Here is a 19,882-nt window from a genome sequence, read left to right as displayed (position 1 = left end):
TGCAATCTTCAGACTACGTAGTCCAGCAATACAATGCACTACACCTGTTCTGATTCGCCAGTGCTGCTCACATGATCAGCACTGGTCAAAACACAGCAGTACACAGTGTGCATTAGGTAGTTAAAAGATTGCCGCAGTCACCTTGTACGACTGAAAACAGGGCCTAGAACCGGTGGATAAGAGGGGCAACGACACAGAAGACCACCAGCAGATGATATAAACCTCAGGTCCCAGATGATCGCTGTTATAGAAATACTTTAGTTTTAAGATGTTCTCTTCTGTCTCCTAAGTAAATACCTTTTTGTTTTAACTACTAGCATTCACTTTCCATGGTCCAAAGTGAACTCGAAAATTAAGAAAGCCCCTCTTTCCCATAAGACCCTGAAGGCACATTTTCCTATACAGTTAAGGAGCGCCATTACAAATCTGAGGTGTTCCTCTGAACCACTTTTACAAATTTTAAAAAACAAACAAAAACTTTGCAAATACATTGCATTCATCTCAGCTACAATCTTGAGTCACAAGAGCTGATGGATATTTCCCATTATAAAACACAGAGGACAAAGTCTTAAAGTGCATTTTCTGCATTCCCTATTGTAGTAGCATGCTATATGCATCATGTTATACTGCACTGAATGCTAAAAGGTCCAACCTTTTAGGAAAAAGGTAGGATAACTACACTTAAAGAGAATCTGTTGCCATCTTTTTGCAGTCTTCTCTAAGAGAAGCACAATGTAGTGACACTGATGCCTACTTTATGTATCTGTGCAGTAGTTTGGGAGAAACTTGCATTGTCTTAGTAGCAGCCATACAGAACTTTAGTAATAAAATCCTCAATATTCACAAACTGCAGGCTAGCCACACCAACTCACCCTCCAGCCACTGATCGACAGCTGTCTCACTATGTGCAGTAATAGTTAGAAATCAGTCAGTGGCCAAAGGGCAGGCTGGGTGGAACTTATGAGCATCAAGGACTACTTCCTGTAGTCCTCTATGTGTCTGCTACTACCAAAGTGCAAGTTTCTCCCAAATTACTGCACAGATATATATGTAGCAGACATATCACTGTAATCCTCATGCACGTCACTACCTTGCGCTGCTCCTATAGGAGGATCAGACTGTGAAAACTTCTGTTTAACATTTCATGTCCCACAAAAGAAACATTCGTGCATGACAAGCAGCAATATTTATTTAGAGAATACTTTATTAGTTCCTGTAATCAAACCTGGATAAAGTAAAGACCTTACATATTTCATACAATGTATTTCTCTCTTAACAGAGCAGGGCTGAGTGGCTGTAAATTCTGTACAAAGCCAAAAGGATGTGTGGGAAACCTATACTATTCCCATTCTTGAATTGCAAAAAGATGACAAAACTGCTAAAAAGAAAAAAAAACAAAAAACTGTATATTTATATATTTATATATATTTATATTTAAAAAAAAAAGAAAAAATACAACTAAACTGCAGCTCGCTCTCTGCAACTATTCTGTACAGCAGGCCAAGTGGGAATTACGCAATGACTTTTGGGTAGGATTTAAAAATTTGCCTGTAGCTTTTACCTAACCTTTCAGTTAGAAAACAGGTAACCAAATACTAAATGGAAATTACTGGCAACATAAGTGGTAACAGTCGGTACTAGTGGGGAACCACTGTGAACATTTAAAAAGGAGCCATACCCCATAAAGACTGACCCACATTTACACTAGAAAGTCCCTTTAATAATCTTAATTCCATCTTTATTGGTTTAAATAAGTTTTAAGCAGACACCAATTCCTTTTAAATTCCGCGTACTTTTCTTCTCATCGGGCTTTTGTAGTTATTGGGAAAAAAAAAACAAAAACAGAAAAACAAAAAAAAATGCAAAACCCTTATATAGGGCAAAATAAGTTTTTTGTTTTCTTTAAGTTTAATAAGATCACCTTTACCACAACATAGCTGCATTTACAAGATATCTTATAATGTACAGTTTTTATGCCTTGTCCAGAACAGAAGAAAACTCCTGCTTTCCTATTATTTATATAAAAAGGATGCTGTATAACGTGATTTCACTGTAAAAGGAAAAAAAAAATGTCACAGAGGTTAGATCTTAAAAGTTACAGTATAGACTGATATTGGTGAAACGACAGCAGCAACATTGGCATGGTTTCAATTGTCCTACCATAGCACGGTATGGGGAGGGGGGGGGGGGAGATAAGTTGAAGCTAGGCCTCTTTCTACACAGCTGACCATATAACTATTTATAACCTCAGAGGAAAAAAAAATACAGGAGCTCAATGCCTTGAACTTCGCTTGCAACCTGTAAGACCACATGCACCCTCTTTTCTTGAGTCAGGTCTGTGCAAACCCTAAAATGTTAATAAATTGAGAGAAATTTGGGGAGAATGTCTTATAATCAAGGGCACAACATACACACGCACGCACAAAGAAGAGCCAGATATTGGGAGAGCAAACACTGTAGGTGAGACGAAGCCAACGATGTAACCCTAAACAAGACCATAAAGCGTGTTTGGGTGTACATATATCATCAGGTTGAACTTCAGCTCACTCTGGTTCCGCGAGGTTATAGCTCCGCAGGGTAGTGTTTCTAACCCACCGTACAGGGTGAGCTTTCCCGTGTGGTATACAGCGTTTTACACTGATTATTCTAGACGCCAGCCTTATGCCGCACTCGCTAGACTCACAGACAAACCTAGTAGAAACTGGAAGACTCCAATGCCGGCTGGGCACAGAGTCTTCTTCGTTTCACTCCTTGAAATGCTGAAAGGATCAAAAGACGCCGTTCTGATCGGTACGGTTAACTAAACCTGCTGTTTTCCTTCCTAATTTTATATCAGCTGCTGCATTTTTTTTTTTCAGTAAACAAAAAAATTTCATATTCATACACTTAAGTGTAGTGCTTAGAACACGGCGGTCCGCCGAGCCGTCTCTAGGATTTTGTGTCTTCAGTTTTGATGGCTTGAGGTTTTATTGGTCCAGTTCTGATGGGTTTCGGGGCGGTGGGCACAGTCGCTTGAGGCAGGGCAGCAGAGGCAGAGTTCTCTTCCATCTTCTCCTGCGAGACCATAGAAGGCTCCGTTATGGTGTCTGAGGGTTTTGAAGGGCCTGTAGCAATTTTCTGAGGTTTGGGGATCACAGGTTTGCTCTGCTGATGTTGCTGCTGTTCGAAGAAGCGATGTGTCGACTGCAAGACTTCTGCTCTCTGTTTTGCCTTAAGGGAAATGAAAGAAGAAAAGGGGGAAAAAAAAGCGTGTCCCATAAATTAAGATGTGTCAAGGTATTCTTATGCATTTGTTTCATTAGACCGCTTTTCTGCAGCTCTGAAAGTGAAAACATTTACATTATCCAAAGTTTTAAGATGAGCAGAACATAGGATTACATGCCAGCCGTTCGATAAGATGAAGGGCCGTCCATGTAATGCACTGATGAGCTGAGTCCGCCAAAGCAGGAGCCACCGAATAGGATCCCTATGTTCTGGCTCACAGTAGGTGGGAGGGTCTATGGGCCCAAACCATATACAGTGATCCCTCGCTATATGGCAGGTCAATGATTGCAGCTTTGGTGCATCGCAGATTTTAGATAGACCATATACAACTCTGTTATATAGTGGAATTTTGTGGTACATACAGGAAATAGAGTACGCCACTAGCACTTGCCAACGTGAGATTGGACACTGCACACTATTGGCTGATGGAATGTGTTCTGTATTGGGCGCTGATTATTCACTTTTGCGATTGTTTGGCAGTTCACCCGACAGATTGATTTGTGTAAATATAATGCCGCTACTTTGCGGATTTTTACGTATCGCAGGAGTCTCTAGATAGTAACCCCCGGGATAGACGAGGGATCACTGTACCCCAATTAGACAGTACCTTTATGACAGAATACAGTGCTAGCTTTTGATAACGTCAGGGCCCTTACAGTTCTCATTTTACATACTACCAAGTAGGAAGCTTTCTTTCCCTATGCAAACAAGCTAAGAGGCTCATACACATCAGCGTCGTCCTTTCCATTCAGAGCCTCCGTTGCGGAATTCTGTTAAACACACTGAAATATCGCAGCATGTAGGATGTTGATCCGGGGATTGTTCCCATAGTCAGATTGGGAGTCAGGAAGGAATTCTGCCTCCTAAACGGTAGAAAATTGTATTCTACCTTATTGAGTGTTTTTTGCCTTCCTCTGGATCAACATTAAGGGGTAATAGGCTGAACTGGATGGACATGTGTCTTTTTTCGGCCTCATATACTATGTACTTCATCCTGTGAAATGTTGGGAGGAAACTGAACAGACCCCATCATAGTCAACAGCCGCCATTTGGTTCCGTCACATGGTGGTCCTGTTTGGGCAGTGGGTTCAGTCGTCCTGCTGCATAATAGAGTAGGAAAACGGAACCCAAAAACTCCAAAGTGAACAAGCCCTCATGTGTATATTGCCAACAGCAGAAAGCCTCATTCTAGTTTTCTTCAATAATCTCTGTGTGCGAGTGTCACGGTGATCAAGTAGTTTAATGACACCTTTAGAAGAGACCGGTAGCTTTGTAGCATAAAGTGTTACACTGTATACATAAATGAATCATTTATCCATCCTGTAGGACTTTCAAAACTAAAATGGCACATATAATCTCAAACCAAACTAGAAACCAAACTGACCTTCAGATCCTGCTCTGCCTTTATTGCAGCATTAACTCGCACACCAGAAGGTGGAATAGGAGGGGCTCGAGAGACATGATGAAGGCGCGGATGGTTCATTAAGCCCGTGGGCATCTGTGGGGGCATCTGGTTAGTCAGCTGGATGGGTGGGCGCTGAACAGGAGGCTGGAAAGTGTTCGGATGGGGTCCTCTGACCATGGGTGGAACTAGATTAGGCTGGGAAAGTATCTGAAATGGGGGAAAAAAAACACAAATAAAGAACATCCGTAATTTAGGCAGCTAATATTACAAAAAAAAAAAAGAGATACTTATTCGGACAATTCAAACGCTCTTCTCAGAAGACAACTCATTTTCATATATCGCATATGGTAGAGTGGGCCAATGCTTATAACATCCCTCTATAAGCCAGACTGGAGAGGCGCACACAGAGCGGGCACAGCTGGTATTAAGTGGCTACATGCATGGCTGCAGCTACCCCTGGTGATAATAGCGGACTGTTAAGCATGCCGCAGGGTTTGATCATTATTAATAAAAGTCCTTTCACATGAGCTGCATTTCCAGCTCGATGTAAAAAGCGTTGATCGGCACGTTTAATTCCCTTTTACATCTTATCGTGGTAAACTGTTTCTGATGAGCCGATTGTTCAGCCAATAGCTGAAGCTTTATGAGCTTCTTAAAGGAACGGGTCATCAGAAAATGACTTATTAAATAGATCACGTTTTTATGTTAAAACATATTTAAGAATTTTTGGCCAATCTATATTTTTTTAAAAATCCTACATTTTTCGCATGGACCACGGAACCTAATAGGCCGATACTTCCTGATCTGCAGAGAAAGCATTGCAGCAGTCATCTCACTAACATCACAGGCAGGATTACACCGAGAGGTGACACCTATATGTAGATAACACAGGATCCAACATTCACTACAGGTATAAGATGTGACTTTCTGTGACTATAAGATGTAAGACATCTCTTCTACATGCAGGTCTGGCAAGATGGCCGACCCCCCCTCTCACCCTCCAGTCATGGACAAACAGAATTTTAAAAAACTGTGCAAATTATAAAATTGAAACAGAGAAACATTAGATTTTTCTTATCTGATTTTAATTAAACGCAAACATTTGGTGATATATAGCCCTTTAACAGGATCTATAGGCTTTAGAGCAATAGCTGTTTGAATCACGTTTCACAAAGCGGAATTAGTAAAAGGAATTTTTTTTCGGACATTTGCGTTCAACGAATCAGTTTGCATCGGCGCCAACATGTGACGCCCAAAGATGCCGCTTACAGATCCATTTCCAGATAAATTTGTACTGTTAATCTTTGTCAGGATTGTAACAAGTACAAACAACGTAGTAAATGTCATTGCTGCCTGGAGGCCGTACCACAGATTTTGCCATTTCTGTTTACTTCTTGCGTAGTCAAACATACTCCTTAACCCTTTCATGACAGAGGGTCACTGATGCACCGGTATCCAGGTCACATTCTGCAGTTTTGCTATTCTCCCTTTCAAAAACTCTGCAAGTTTAGATTTTTCAGGTTCTACATCTACTTGTGGGTTTGTTTTTTGCAGTATTTTTCACTGGCGCCATTTAACACATCATATAATGTGTTAGAAGATTTTTAAACATTTTGAAGGGGGTTTTGTTACAGCGTTCATGGTGACGTAAACGTCATCTGTGGATCAGTGCAAGTACAGCAATACGAAATTTATGCAGTTTTTTTTAATACTTAAGAAAAAAAACAAACGAACTGCTTTCTGTCACCATCTTCTGGACCCCATAACTATTTTTCTGTTGCTAGAGCTGTGTAAGGTCTCGCTCACAAGAGTGCAATGTCATTGCGTATTATGCGTGCATTATGTGTGCATATTATGTAGTGGAGTCAATGAAAGTATATTGATTTTCACTGACACACACACAAGCTTTTTTTTAAATTGCGTATAATGTGCATAAAAAAAGAATGCATGTTCTATTTGACCGTGTATTATGCTGATAGATACCCATTGTTCTCATTCAGCCTTTGATCTTATAATACTGTACTTCAGCAGGCTTTTTTTTCATTAAAGAGGTGCCACAGGCGCTTCTTTAACCCTTTCCAATCCAATTTCCCTGCTCTTAAGTTATTTTGAGTGGGAAAGTCTGTTGTGGATTCCTTGGAATTACCCAACAGGAACACACAAAAATGACCCGTCATGATGATTTTATTGGCATATGTATATTACTGTATGCAGAGAAGACCTGCGATGTCTGACCTCTGTCCTGCATAGTGTAATATACATATGCAGAAGAGAGCTCCGATGTGGGACCTCTCTTCATAGTGTTAGAAATGTGTTGGACCATGGCAGCCCTGGGGGCTTTCAGAATTTCCCAGGCTACTATGATACCCAAATGGCACCCCACTATCTTATTGCAGAGCAGGGCCGTTCATCTAAAGTCCTGATCGGGACATTTAAATGCCGCTGTTAAAACACAGTGGAAGTTAAAAAGCTAACAGCCGTGATCAGAGTTCTCTCCGATCGCAGCTGTTGCTGGCAGGTGTGGATTGTCAGACAACTGCCGTGTATAGATTGGGTTCGGCTTCCGGGCCTGCGCCATATACGGCGTATGCTGTGGACACCTACATATGTGCTAAGTGCACAGGATATGTGCAGTTAGGATGTGTAAAGCAGTGTGTCACGAAAGGGTTAATCTACGTAAATATTTCATAACAACCCACATCAATGTCCTCTTTGTAAAAAGCCCTTTGGCAAATGTAAGGTGTGCCGGGTATACAGGGCTGAGTCAAATATGGTTTAAAAAAAGAGCTACACAATTTTTTTTTTACAACATGTCTGGATCTGGTCAGAAAATGCTGTTGGCAAAATATTCCACAGAAAAAGCCATAGTAATGTTCACAGCAAACAATAATGTGTTCATAATTATCTAAAATGGACTATATTATTAAGGTCAGGAATATATGTTCTATATAGAAAAAAGCTCAACTGCAGACCTGGCAGAGGAAAACATTAAACATCGTAAGCAGCAATGTCTAGAGAAAACAGAAAGCCAAACCCATCATATTACATCTCTAAACGGTTACCTGAGGAGGGAACTGCGCGGTGGGGAATGGAGGCTGACCCATCCTTACGCTGGCCGCTGATGAAGGAAACTGATGCTTCTGGTAGACCAAGCTGTTCATTTTACTGGACTGGCTATTGGGGCTGGTTGAGCTCGCCCTACAGAGACAGAATGGACCAAACAGGCTCAGGATCCACACAAGTAATGCGGCATGTTTATGTAGATTATAATTGTAGTTTGAACTGCAAAATGGTGTGAAGATTAAGACAAGAGCTTTTAGGTACAGCAAAACTCAACTTACCGAAAAGGACTGGAAGTAGGTGTGGTACTTCTTCCGACAGGTGGAGTACCGGGCTTGACATGGTCTAAACCACTACCATAAGGTTTAAGATCTAGATCAGTCACCTATACACATAAGATTATAAACAAACAATAAAAGGTCATTTAACATAAATGGGTAAACAATTCCAGATACTTTTATCTCTCGTTCTGGTGACCATTTTAACTTTTAGCTGATGAATATCTGCACACAATGCTTCAACTATTTCAGAAGGGAGTAAGGGGGTTGGGTAGGACCTTCACACGTGACCAGCCTGCTTTCCAAGTATCCAATGAATGGCTGACATATGGCAGCAGCGGATTGGATGCTTGATTTGACAGGAGGTGTGGCTTAGCCCATTTAGTCTAGGCGTCCAACTTATGCCTGTTGGAGCTTTTGTATATTACAATCCCAGTCTGACTGGGGTAATAAAAGGGGCAGATCATTGAATATAAAGTAGTGTCCATCTTTTCAGTACAGACTTGAGTGCTTTCTGTTCTCCACTCTTACAGTTACTGGGGAGGACCAAAGGAAATATGAACAGGGAGCGCAAGAGTAATATATAACCGCGCACCCACGTATATCTAACATCTACTAGGACAACTGATTCACTATGAGCATACTATATTTAGGTATAAATAAAGGTTATGTTTTAATCCCAGATGGTTATGGGTGAAGCAGCTAATTTCAGGAGGGGGAGATACTAATTATTCTCAGTGAATTGTCATATTGCAGGTCAGTCCCATTCACTTGTGTAAAAGATTGTGTGCACCAAAAACAACCCTACAAAATATCCAAAGTAGTGGCAGTTGTAAGAAATGATTGTTCTACATGAACAGCGGAGTTCGACCCGGTGCCCGGCCGATGCCCCCTAGCTTACCTTTCCACGACTTTTCTGCGGATGTGCGGTCTGACGCACATGCGCAGTACAAAGGATGCCACACCGTCACTATGCCGATGGTTGCGGGAGCCACGTCATTCTGCAACGATGATTGCAGAATGGCTGCGGAACGGACGGCTTCCATTGAATCGATTTCCGCTCGTGGGCAAAAACAAAACAAAAAACTGCGCTTTGCCATAGCATGCTATGGGCTGGATTTGCTGCAGAATCCGGAGGGGAAATCCGGCTCCGGATTTCGCAAAGCAGATCCGCCCATGTACAGGAGGTCTTAATTTAGTAACAAAAGACGTGATTCAGTCTAACAGCATGGAACGTTACGGTAGATTACTAAATACAGTATCAGTTCTGTCTAGTTATGTGAATCATTCACAGTACTTTTGAAGCTTTTTGGCAGCAGGAAATGAGCAGTACCAAAATAGATGACTAAGTAACAAGCAACAGGCGATTTTGTTATCCAAGTAAGACCAGGCTCACATGAATCAATCTGCCATAGGCGGCAATGGTGCTGCTGAAACAAGCCGCATGAAACGCGTGAGCAAGAAAAATCACACATGTTCTATCTTGGGTCATATTATGCACGCATACACGGCGAGATACAGCATGGCCATTGGCGGTGTGCAGCAAGTATGCAATAGCATTACACACTTGTTGCATGCCATGCGCAGCGAATTATGGTCATCTGAGCCCGGCCTGAGAATCAAGTCGCACAGCACTTGTAGAGTACATTGGAGGTATAAGCTGAGGGTATTTCTCGACGTATTGCTCCACCTACAACAAATGCCACTGTATAGTCATAGAGTGGCAAACGTCACCCACAGGCTCCCGTAGTGAAAAAAAAAAAGCCTTACATGCCAGTGTGTTTTTTCTTCTCTAAGTGATGCCTCTGTGTGGAATAGTGCAGCAGACCGTTATTACATACAGACATAAAACACATGAGAACCTACACCGGCCTGACAGAAGCCAAAAGAACATTCTTTCAGCCTCCGTCAGGTAAATAGGGGCTGTAAATCTATGCTTCTAGTCTTAGCTGCCCAGTAGCTGATAGGGCAAGGCTATCAGAGCGGGAAGGCATACCTGAACAGGTGCAGAGTAGGCAGGTTTAAATTAGTCAAATACGTGTTCTACCGAGTCTTTTCTTAGAAGCAGTTGGCTCCGACTTGTGTGGTGGCCGGTACAGCTCATTAAAACCAATTTGGGCTGTGCCTGCACTTACACTGCGGATGAAGCAGCTTCTGTGTATTGTGGTATTGACAGCAGTTGGAAAACCGCTTTCACATGTATGGAAATGGTGCAGAAATTCCGCACAAAAAACTGTGTGGATTTTGTGATGGGATTTGCTACGGATCTGCAGCAGACTTAACCACTTTAATTGGAAGGGTGAAATATGCAACAGATCCATGGCAAAAATAAAGTTAAAATTCGCATAAAATGGCACATAACCGCACCACAATCCACGGCCCAAATATGCTGCCGATTTTGGCGTGGATCTGCACCAAAATACACAATGTGTGAACGAACCCTTAAAGGGGTTGTCAACAAAAGTCATCCCTTTGTAAAACGAAGCTTGCATGGTTCTTCTTCTTCTTTGCTCTTGCCAATCAGTTCATGTCACTGGGCAGCAGCTCTTTGTTGTGCCACATGGGGGTTCTGAACCATGGTGTCTACATATCCGAATTGCATTTGTGTTTTAATTACCAGCTTTTACGCAGTCAACTCTATATTTTCTTAATTCAATTGGGGACTATGAAATAAAACCACTCCATAAAAAAATCCCAGCGTTTCAGGACAAGATCAGCAAAATAGAAAATTTAAAAGATGGTGCTTGTGGTAAATAATATACATATCACCCAAAGGCAAAGAGAATAATTCCAATTGTCACCTTGCCAGGGGCAGCGATCATTCCATGCTGACTGCCGGAAGGGATCAGGCCACGGTAAGCCTGGCTCACTTGGCCAGCCCTAGACAGACTCTGATGTTGAGCTTGAGGTGCAGGTGGCAGAGTCTGAGATAAAGCAATGAGGGGCTGCCCCCCAGTAGAACCAAAGTTGGGCAAGGACAGCTGTGATCCTTGCAAAGGTACCGTCATCTGGAAGTACAAGGTTAAGAAGCTCACTAACACATGAATTCACGTTAACAGATCAGTGAAAAACTGTACAAATGAGGAATTTACTAAAACGTTAAGGGATATATTTATGGATGTTGCAGAGTGTTTCTATATGGTACTTTGTAGTGATAAAAGCTTAACCCCACGGTCTCCGATTAGCTAATTTATTGGGGTTTACATTTCTTCAAGTGCAAAATAGTGTTTAATATGTTAAGGAATGGATATTGGAATACTAGTATGATGCCTGGTCATGCTTTCTTTCTAGTAGAGTATTAGTGAGGGCATTACAAATCAAGGGAAACATAAGAGGCATTGCTAAAAATATATCCTTCATAAGCTTTAATGGATTAAATGTACAAATCGTTAAAAGGGATGAGAAAAAATAATAAAACTGCCATTTCTTCAGAAACAGCGCAATTTCTTTGCCGTGTTGAGTATTGCAGTTCAACCCCATTAAATTGAATGGAGTTTACCAAACTGCAGTACCAGACACAACATGAACAAAAGGTGGCGTCATTTCTAAAAAGAAAAAAAAAAAAAGGCAATTTTTTTCCCCTGATCTTATACACTTCACATGCAAAATACAATCTAGAATACATGGCCAATGCTCACCTGCTGAAGAGCCGTAGGAGACTGAGCAGTGTTGTAGAAGTTGGTCTGGCTAGGTTGCTGTCCAGAATACAAATTAGAAGGCTGTCCGAGCCCCTGTCGTGTCTGAAGGGATGAAATGGTAAAGAGTTACATGCTTTTACATGTTCAGACCAAAATGGATTGCACAAAGCCAACACTGTTCTGCAGCACTCAGAGCCTTACTTGTAGAATGTGTGTATCAATGAGCTGAGATCCACCCAATCCAGACTGGCCAAGCTGGTGTTCATACAAGATAGGAATGGGTTGAGTATTGGTTGTTTGCTGATATGCCAGGCTAGACTGAGCTTTAGCAAGATCTTGATGTTGTACTCCAGGGAAATTATGTAAGGCGGCACCAGACAACACAACTGGGGAAGGCTGAGATAAACTGCTCTGTAGATATGCCTGTTGAGACCTGTATAGAAAAATACAATGCCAAGGACAGTTTGACTATGAAGTGGTTAATCGCATCATCATCAGTACTCATCTATGTTTTCATCCAATGCACGAGTTACTAACAAGCAGGGCAGAATGTTCTTACCTGTATGGCTGAAGAGAAGGAGTAAACAGTTCTTGGGCTTGGGATACAGGGGGAGCAGGTGCCAAGCCGAGCTGAGCCTGATGTTGTCCTTGCAGGGGAGCATAGATGGGGATTGGGATCTAAGGGGAGAGCAAGTAAAAAAAAAATTGGAAATGAACACATTAAACATATAGTGCGCTTATTTAAAATTGCATCTCAACGATAATATGAGGCCCTCAGCTAACCTCGAGCTATGCCTATGATTAAAGTGGTATTCCAAATCCATCATAAATCAGCACACTGCTATAGGAAGTCCATCCAGAGCCTTGCCTCTGGGATTTTTGGTTCCTCATCCCAAGAAATCCACTGTGCACCGTTGACATGGTGTTCACCAACTCCCTGTCTACTGCTTCTACATTTCCCCATGACGGCATCTCTCAGTATAGTATGGTCCTCATACCTCATGACTGCTAAGCCCTCCCACGACCAATGATCAGCTTGCTCCCAGCTACAGTCCTGTTAATATTCTGCACTTAATGGCAATCCTTACACGCTACAGTGCAGACATCCAAGTTATCTATAGTGCCAGCACAGAGCTGTACGGTGATGCGTACGGTAGTGATGGGGCAGCTACAGTGTATACAGCAGTGTGTGCACACTTACAGTGGGAGGCAGGTACCCTATATATGTAATGCATCAGCCTGCTATTAATTCTATAATAAAAATTTACCTCCCAGAACACCCCTTTAAACCCACCCATTGACTGACCCTCCAGAACAGTTAGAAGATTTATAGGCAAAGCCTTTTTCTGGCACACAAGACCCTGGGGCCCCATGAATCATCCTACCAGACTAGATAAGGACAGTGATTACCTCACTTCCCTTTAACGCCTTAAGAACCAGATTTCTGCATCTGTAATATGGATGAGTGTCTTGGCCTGAACATGGATATCCTTACTCAAACTTAGAGTAACATAGGAATCTATTATGCTCAGAGTATGGGTCAGAATACTAGCAGTCAGGCCACGTATCCGTATTATGGACGAAAGATGCACGATTGCAGCTGTAATAGGCTTCTGTGTCATTGCCCTATAGTAACATGAAGTACAAAGCGGGGGGAAAAAAACTAACCTGGGAAAGACCTGGCTGGAATCCTTGCTGTTGCGTTAGGGTTGGAGGAGCCAATCGTGCATGCTGAGTATTAAATAAATGACTTGTGTCCATATAGAATGCAGGTATCTGTGCCGCTGGCCCTGTGTGCGCACACAAAATAAAAGAAAAATCAGTTAATAAGAGAACACAGCAGCAGCGCAGTCTATATCATCTATGGCTGTGAAGCAGCTTACTGTGTCGGAACACCCATTTCCTTTATTCGGCATACAAATTCGACTACCCCTAGCTAGCCTACGCTTTTCTGACTCTCGGATTTCTACAAGAAACTTTCAATCAAATTGTAAAGTAATCGTGTCGTCATTGCACTCTTTGTAGACATGGAACATTCAGCCAAATTCTAAATAAGGCAGGGGCTATATAGCTTACTTGCCTTCACTACACAATCTAATAAAGAACTGAAAAAGGTAGCAATAGTGCGATTCATGTGTTAAACATGGCAATAATTTCCTATATAAGTGTATCCACAGACTCCTCTAAATGCCATTATAATGCACTGAAGTTCATGATATTTCCAATTAAAGCTTCACAGCCAAACTAAAGAAAATGTTAAAGTGAAGAGTTGTATTCTACCTGCTGCAGACTGGGAGACGTACACCTGCGGGCTCTGCTGCTGCGCCATTAACGAGGGCATGCAGCTGAGCTGTGAGAAGTGACTGGCAGACGGCATACTGCTGCTACTCTGGAGCTGTTGAGGCTTCACTTTGCAGATGTTAGGAGGATCAGAAGTTGTGGTAGTTTTTGTGCTTAGTGATGAAGTCGTGTACGTTCCAGCACCTAGAGAGAGAAATTGTATAAAGATATATAATCCACATAATAATTGCTACCAAGCATTAAAACCACGAGCTGTAATTCCCAATCACCTGACAAGGAAGTAGTTGGCGTTACTGAGGCTACTGGGATAGGAGGCATAGATGCACTGGAGAAAGAATTGTATGGGACATTGCTGGGTGGAGGAGGACCAGCACTTCCACTGTTAGCAGTTACACTACCAACTCCGGTGTTGGAATTGGAGGAAGCCCCGACTCCTGATGTGCTGGTTGGAGGTGCGGCGGAGGTGATTGGGGATCCTTTTTCAGCAACACTTGGGGAGTTCTCCCATGCCTTGCGAGCAGACTCCATCTGGAAAAAAGGACACAAACAAAGTCAGCAAGTATATTGGATTACTTTTGACATCTAGTGGCCAAAACTACTTGATTGCATCCCATGCAAAACCATGGGCATAAATAAGAATTTTCTTGCCACTATCACAAAGATAGAAACTGGACCAGATAGTGTGATATACTCAGGCTGTCAAAAACATCTGCGTGTTTATTGGACAACTATGGCAGAACTAAAACAGCCATTATTGAAAGTATAAAAATGCCTTGATTTCTAGACAGATTCACAGCAAAACAAAAAATGCAAAAAGAAAAAAAAAAGCAAAAAAAACACGTCAGACCATGGCCTCGGCTCGCCACAGATTTAATGTGTAACAGGCCCTTGAACAAGTCACGTGCCAGTAATGCCCCTTCTGAAAGACAATATTCCAATGTCTCAGGGGTGGAAAGTAACCTGAAAAATGTTGATAAAGATTCCACAGTGATAAATCCTGTATATTATGTACCTTGAGAGTCAGGTCAACCGTAGCAGGAGACACAGGCGTTAGGCTTGAACTCTGCTGAAGAGTCTCTCTTCGAGATAGGGGAAGACTGTGGGGAAGGGGCACCTGAAAAAACAAGACTCAGTCAGATAGTTTTCGGATATTGAATCAAATTTATTGGGAGGATTGGAGCCAAAAGTGCTCACTATAAACCAACTTACATTAGGTACCAAAGACGACTCCATTTTTGAGCTGCCTGATGATGCAGTACTAGGCAGGGCGCTGGACAGGCTTGTGTAGTCTGTTACAGTTTCCTTGTATATGCAAAAGCAATAAAGCAAACATTTTAGTTTTTTTTTCAATTTACAAATACATTGAAGATTCATATATATCTGCACTGTATCCAATTATTTAGTCTGCTGCTCACTACCTTAGTGTTTGTTCCAAATTCAGGAGCAGACACCGACAAAATACTGGTGATTTCAGTGGCCACTTCTGTTATGACTTTACTCTCCTTTATTGGGACCGGTTCTGGGGTGTGAACGGTGTTGGGAATTTGCTTTTCCTGAGTCTCTGGCTCAGACTGCTGCACTTCCTTTACTTTGCGGTTCTTTAAGGATCGCTCTTTCCCAATAGGTCCTGGCTTATACTCCTTACTCTGAATTACATTAAGCTCTTGTATCTAGAAAAAAAAGGAGTTACACAAAAGAGTCTTTAAAATTTCTATGACGTGTGTAATGACAACAGTTTAGTGATGTTTATATTAGAGCGCTATAAGGCCTCATACCCACGGCCGTGGCGGACGCCACCCCTCCCCCCCCAAACTCACCTCCCAGATCTGCCACTATATTCCCGTCTATTGTGCAGCTGCTAATGCGCAGTATAGCACGTGACGCGCCGGCAGTGCGAGATGACGCGGCCGGCGGTGACGTGTATTCATGTGATACTTCCACTGTGCTACATAGGATGTATAGCATGACTGCCAGCTTCCACTGAGTACAATGGAAACTAGCTGAGCGTATTCCCGCGGCAATTAGAGCATGCCACAGTTTCTTTCACGCTGCGGAATTCTACAGTGGAATTCCACAGCGTGAACATTGAGCTGTTCGGTTCAATAGATCAGTGTTCCCCAACTCCAGTCCTCAGGGACCGCCAACAGGTCATGTTTTCAGGATTTCCTCACCATTACACAGGTGATGTAATTATTGTCAGTACCTCAGACATTGCCACAGGTGTTCTTACCATAGGATATCCTGAAAACATGACCTGTTGGGGGTCCCTGAGGACTGGAGCTGGGGACCCCTGCAATAGATGGTGGACCACACTGCGGATTTACGCCGTGTAAAACGCGGCAGAAATCTGGCCATGGGCATTAGCCCTAACTGACAAAACCGATATACTACCCCTTTTCATAATAGTTGAGGCAGCCTCTACTTTTTCTGTAGATCACTGCTTGAATTCCAAAATTTGCATTCCACTAGTATAGAGGAATAACTAGTTTAAGGAAGTGTAAATGTTACATTGTGTTCGTCAGTTGTCCAATTTTATAAAAATGCATGTATTCAAAACAAGTGGTAACTGAACTATTATGAAAAGGGGCAGAAGGAATAACGTGTAAGAGGTGAAAGTGAGGAACCGTCTGCCCCCTTGTGGCTGTTCTATTCTGGGAAGCTGTTCTTAGGGTTTTAAATGTGTTATGTTTTTTTTTTAATCCACACCGCCTTTCCAAGGCAGTTATTTTTTTTTTACTTTTTACTAAATATACACACTAGTACATTAGTTTTCATGTGCAGTGCAAAAATCTGCAAAACAGCAAACAATAACAAGAAAGCAAAAATTCAGTAGATGTTGCATTTTTCCCCAATAATGATGTGTACGAGTCCTGATGACTGCTGTCCTCTTAAGAATCTGTTACAGCAGCCACATGGGCCTAGGAACCTGTAGTATGGACATGCCTCTGACTGTTGTGGGCATGCTCTGTGACCTATGCAGTGGGCATTGTACGGGGCAATAGATGGTTAGTTGCGACCACCACTTATTGTGAATGGTGTGAGCCTGTGGATTAGGGGGAGTTACCACTGAAAGCAATGTAGGTTACACCAGCAAATAAACATTTTTAATGCATTTACGCCAATGTACTTCATTTCACATGCACTTTATTCAAGGATTAACCTGTTTAACAGAAGGTTTTCTGAACAGGAGTTGGAAAAGATCAAATATAGGAATATTGGCACAAGTATCATCTCACACCCATAGATTACCTTCTGTGATTTAATTGGGCCGGCTCTGGGCTGCTTTTGCCTCTGCTCTTTTGGCTCGGGTAGAGAGTCTGCTTTTTCAGAGAGGGATGGGGTGCCTTCGTTGTCACTGCTACTGGATGCAGGGGCGCCAAACTGAATAGCTTCCATTGCCAAGTCAACAGAAACGTCGTGGCCATTTTTAGATGTCTAGAGTACAAAAAGATATTCCACGATATAAAATGAGTAATATAATCTTTATGCGCTACAAGCATACCATCCTCACATGTAGTGTGTTACACAGTACCTCGGAGCTGGTGGATGACACAAAGCCTGTTAGAGGTTTATTCCAGGCGCTGGAAGAAGGCGGCTGTGGAGGGTTTATAGGCCCCACTGAAATAAAAGGCATAAGACATAAAGCTATGCTTTATTACAATTTCTCCCTGTTCACAAGTGTCAGGATTTGCCATTAGCATGACTTTGCCATGCAGATTCTGCTGCAATGATGACCATTCTGTGGATTTAAATAGTTGCAGCTTGTTTATTGTGCATGGTTGTGTTCCACTACATGTATAAAATACACGGTGCACTTACATGAACGGCAACATTCTGTTGTATTTAGGTCACAATCTGCAAATCCTGAGTGTGTGAACAAGCCCTTGCAAAACTAGTTCAGCTGTTGGCAGAGAAACAGATAGAAGTGTATCCAGTCCAGTTAATGCTCTGTGAGCGAAATAGATTGGTGCAGCTGCTGCTAAAGTGTTTGGTGGTTTACAACAACGTATCAGTCTAAGGACTCTTTCACAGGGGCAACAGCGATATCGCTGCGAGAAATTCACAGCGATATTGCGATTTTCTGTTGCTACAGAGTTGCATTGTAGCGCTCTTTTGCTGGAATTTTTTAGGAGGGTGGGAGTGGGGGTGAAATATAAGCCCTACCCTGAAAATAAGCCCTGGCTGCATTTAAAAAAGAAACCCCAAAAACACAATACATCACCTAACAGGCGCTGCTATCACAGCCATTCGCATGTATGTGAAGCCATTGGAAATTGTCACATTGTGAGAAAATTGCGCGATTTTGTTGCCGTGTGAAAACAGCCTAAAGTGCAGGTTAGTTCATTGCCTAGATTGTATACAATTCACTTCCCAGCTGAGAGCCTGTGGATGTAAACACAACTATTCTCACCCACTTAAAGGGGTTGTACAGAATTAGCAAATTATCCCCTACCCACAGGATAGAGGATGACTTGCTGGTCAGTGGAGGTCTCACCACCGAGTCCCCACAGATCAGTTAGAATGAGAGATCCCATTCTCCTGTCACTCCGAATGGCGTGCTGGCCGAGTATGTGCAGTCAGCACTCCATTCATTTTTAAATGGGGCTTACAAAAATAGTCAAGCGGCACCCTCTTGGCTATGAACACCTTTGAAGGGGATAAGTTATTATTTTAATTTAAACTGACAGTAACATCTCACACAACGTCTGCTCACAGAAAACGCCTGCATGTGTCATCAGTCTTGTATACTTGCATTAAAACAGTTTTACCACTGAAAAGAAAGTTTGCAGCCACTAGGGGACTCCCTTGTAGCACTTTTGCAATCCATTACCTGTCATTACACATTTGGCTTCTCTAGTAACGGATGTGGGGACACCACTAATTAATACATACAAGAGCGGCAGATGCAGCCCTGCAGCTGACTGAAGCAGGGCTATGCAAGGCAGCATGTGAAGTGTGGAAGAGGACGTATAGTACTGGAAGAATGGCTGGCTTAGGACACCCTCAACTGTAAGTGGATTGCAAAAAGCAGGGCAACAGCAGAAAAATAGGAAAATCTACATGGAAAAGTGAATAAAGCTCAAGCCGAGGGCAAACAGCAGCAAAGCAATGAAGACCTTGGCTGATTTTGAAAAGTTTTTGAAAACTCAGGCACGCTTAATATACTTTGGGCTGGCAATCATTTTTGCCATAGGATTGGATTAAAATTTTACACCGTTTGTCTTCTGCAGCGTCAATATATCAATGCATATAGACATTGCAGACAGTCTCCGTAGGAGATCGGTTAGTGTGCTGGACTGACACCTCGCCTGGTTTATCGCCTCATGACTATTCTTATCAGCTAATTTATGATCTTAAAGTCTAGCATTGTTATGGTCATAGATTAGTTGATAAGAATGTTCATGACAGGAAATGTCAGTTCAGCTTCACTGACCAACCTCTTGAGACATAATGCCCATTTACATGTAAAGATAATCGTTCAAACAATTGAAAGTTTAAGCGATTATTTTGCATAAAGTGTTAATGGACACTAATGTCTATTAACAGCATCATCTTCATTTGCATGTAAAAGGGGCTTCAGGGGCTGTTTGCAGAGCCCAGCATGCTAAGAACACAGCATGCGGTCTGTTGAGATACTTTATCTCTCTGCAACTGAATGATGGATTTTAAGTTCACCTTGAAATAATAAATCAGATGAAAAGTGCACGATTGTAGCATTTCCACACGATTATTGCTCATTTGCGGTCATTTAAATGAATTTTGAGCGATAGTCGTTGAGTGTAAATGGGCCTTTAGACTGAAATCTCCATATACACAATGATACGTAGAAGCTGCAGAAGACGAAAGGCGCAAAATTTTTAGTTATTTTTTATTGAAAAATTGATTGTCAGCCCAAAATAAATGCATTTAAGTGAAAGAAATTGCCCCAAAAGGTG

The 19,882-nt window shown here is 42.1% G+C and overlaps 1 protein-coding gene across 3 annotated transcripts in view; it reads right to left on the bottom strand.

Moving 5' to 3' along the window:
* Positions 1-1,186: 1,186 nt before the first annotated feature.
* Positions 1,187-19,882, bottom strand: part of PRRC2C (proline rich coiled-coil 2C) — a 63,011-nt gene continuing 44,315 nt past the window's right edge. For 2 of the 3 annotated variants that reach the window (XM_066597292.1, XM_066597293.1), the window contains exons 20-35: positions 17,479-17,564; positions 17,196-17,381; positions 15,365-15,616; positions 15,156-15,248; positions 14,959-15,060; positions 14,216-14,474; positions 13,926-14,129; positions 13,314-13,435; positions 12,205-12,323; positions 11,847-12,078; positions 11,646-11,747; positions 10,809-11,015; positions 8,011-8,114; positions 7,732-7,867; positions 4,649-4,876; positions 1,187-3,210 (exon numbers count right to left, since the gene is read on the bottom strand). In XM_066597292.1, the coding sequence (XP_066453389.1) occupies positions 2,929-3,210; positions 4,649-4,876; positions 7,732-7,867; positions 8,011-8,114; positions 10,809-11,015; positions 11,646-11,747; positions 11,847-12,078; positions 12,205-12,323; positions 13,314-13,435; positions 13,926-14,129; positions 14,216-14,474; positions 14,959-15,060; positions 15,156-15,248; positions 15,365-15,616; positions 17,196-17,381; positions 17,479-17,564 (2,714 nt within the window). In that variant the 3' untranslated portion in view covers positions 1,187-2,928. The remainder of the gene's footprint in view (positions 3,211-4,648; positions 4,877-7,731; positions 7,868-8,010; positions 8,115-10,808; positions 11,016-11,645; positions 11,748-11,846; positions 12,079-12,204; positions 12,324-13,313; positions 13,436-13,925; positions 14,130-14,215; positions 14,475-14,958; positions 15,061-15,155; positions 15,249-15,364; positions 15,617-17,195; positions 17,382-17,478; positions 17,565-19,882) is intronic. The other variant, XM_066597294.1, reaches the window with a different exon arrangement.

The sequence above is a fragment of the Eleutherodactylus coqui genome, chromosome 3 (genome assembly GCF_035609145.1).
Source record: "Eleutherodactylus coqui strain aEleCoq1 chromosome 3, aEleCoq1.hap1, whole genome shotgun sequence".
NCBI classification, from domain to species: Eukaryota; Metazoa; Chordata; class Amphibia; order Anura; family Eleutherodactylidae; genus Eleutherodactylus; species Eleutherodactylus coqui.
The sequence above is the reverse complement of the archived record's forward strand: the minus strand, read 5'-3'. Positions and strand labels throughout refer to the sequence as shown.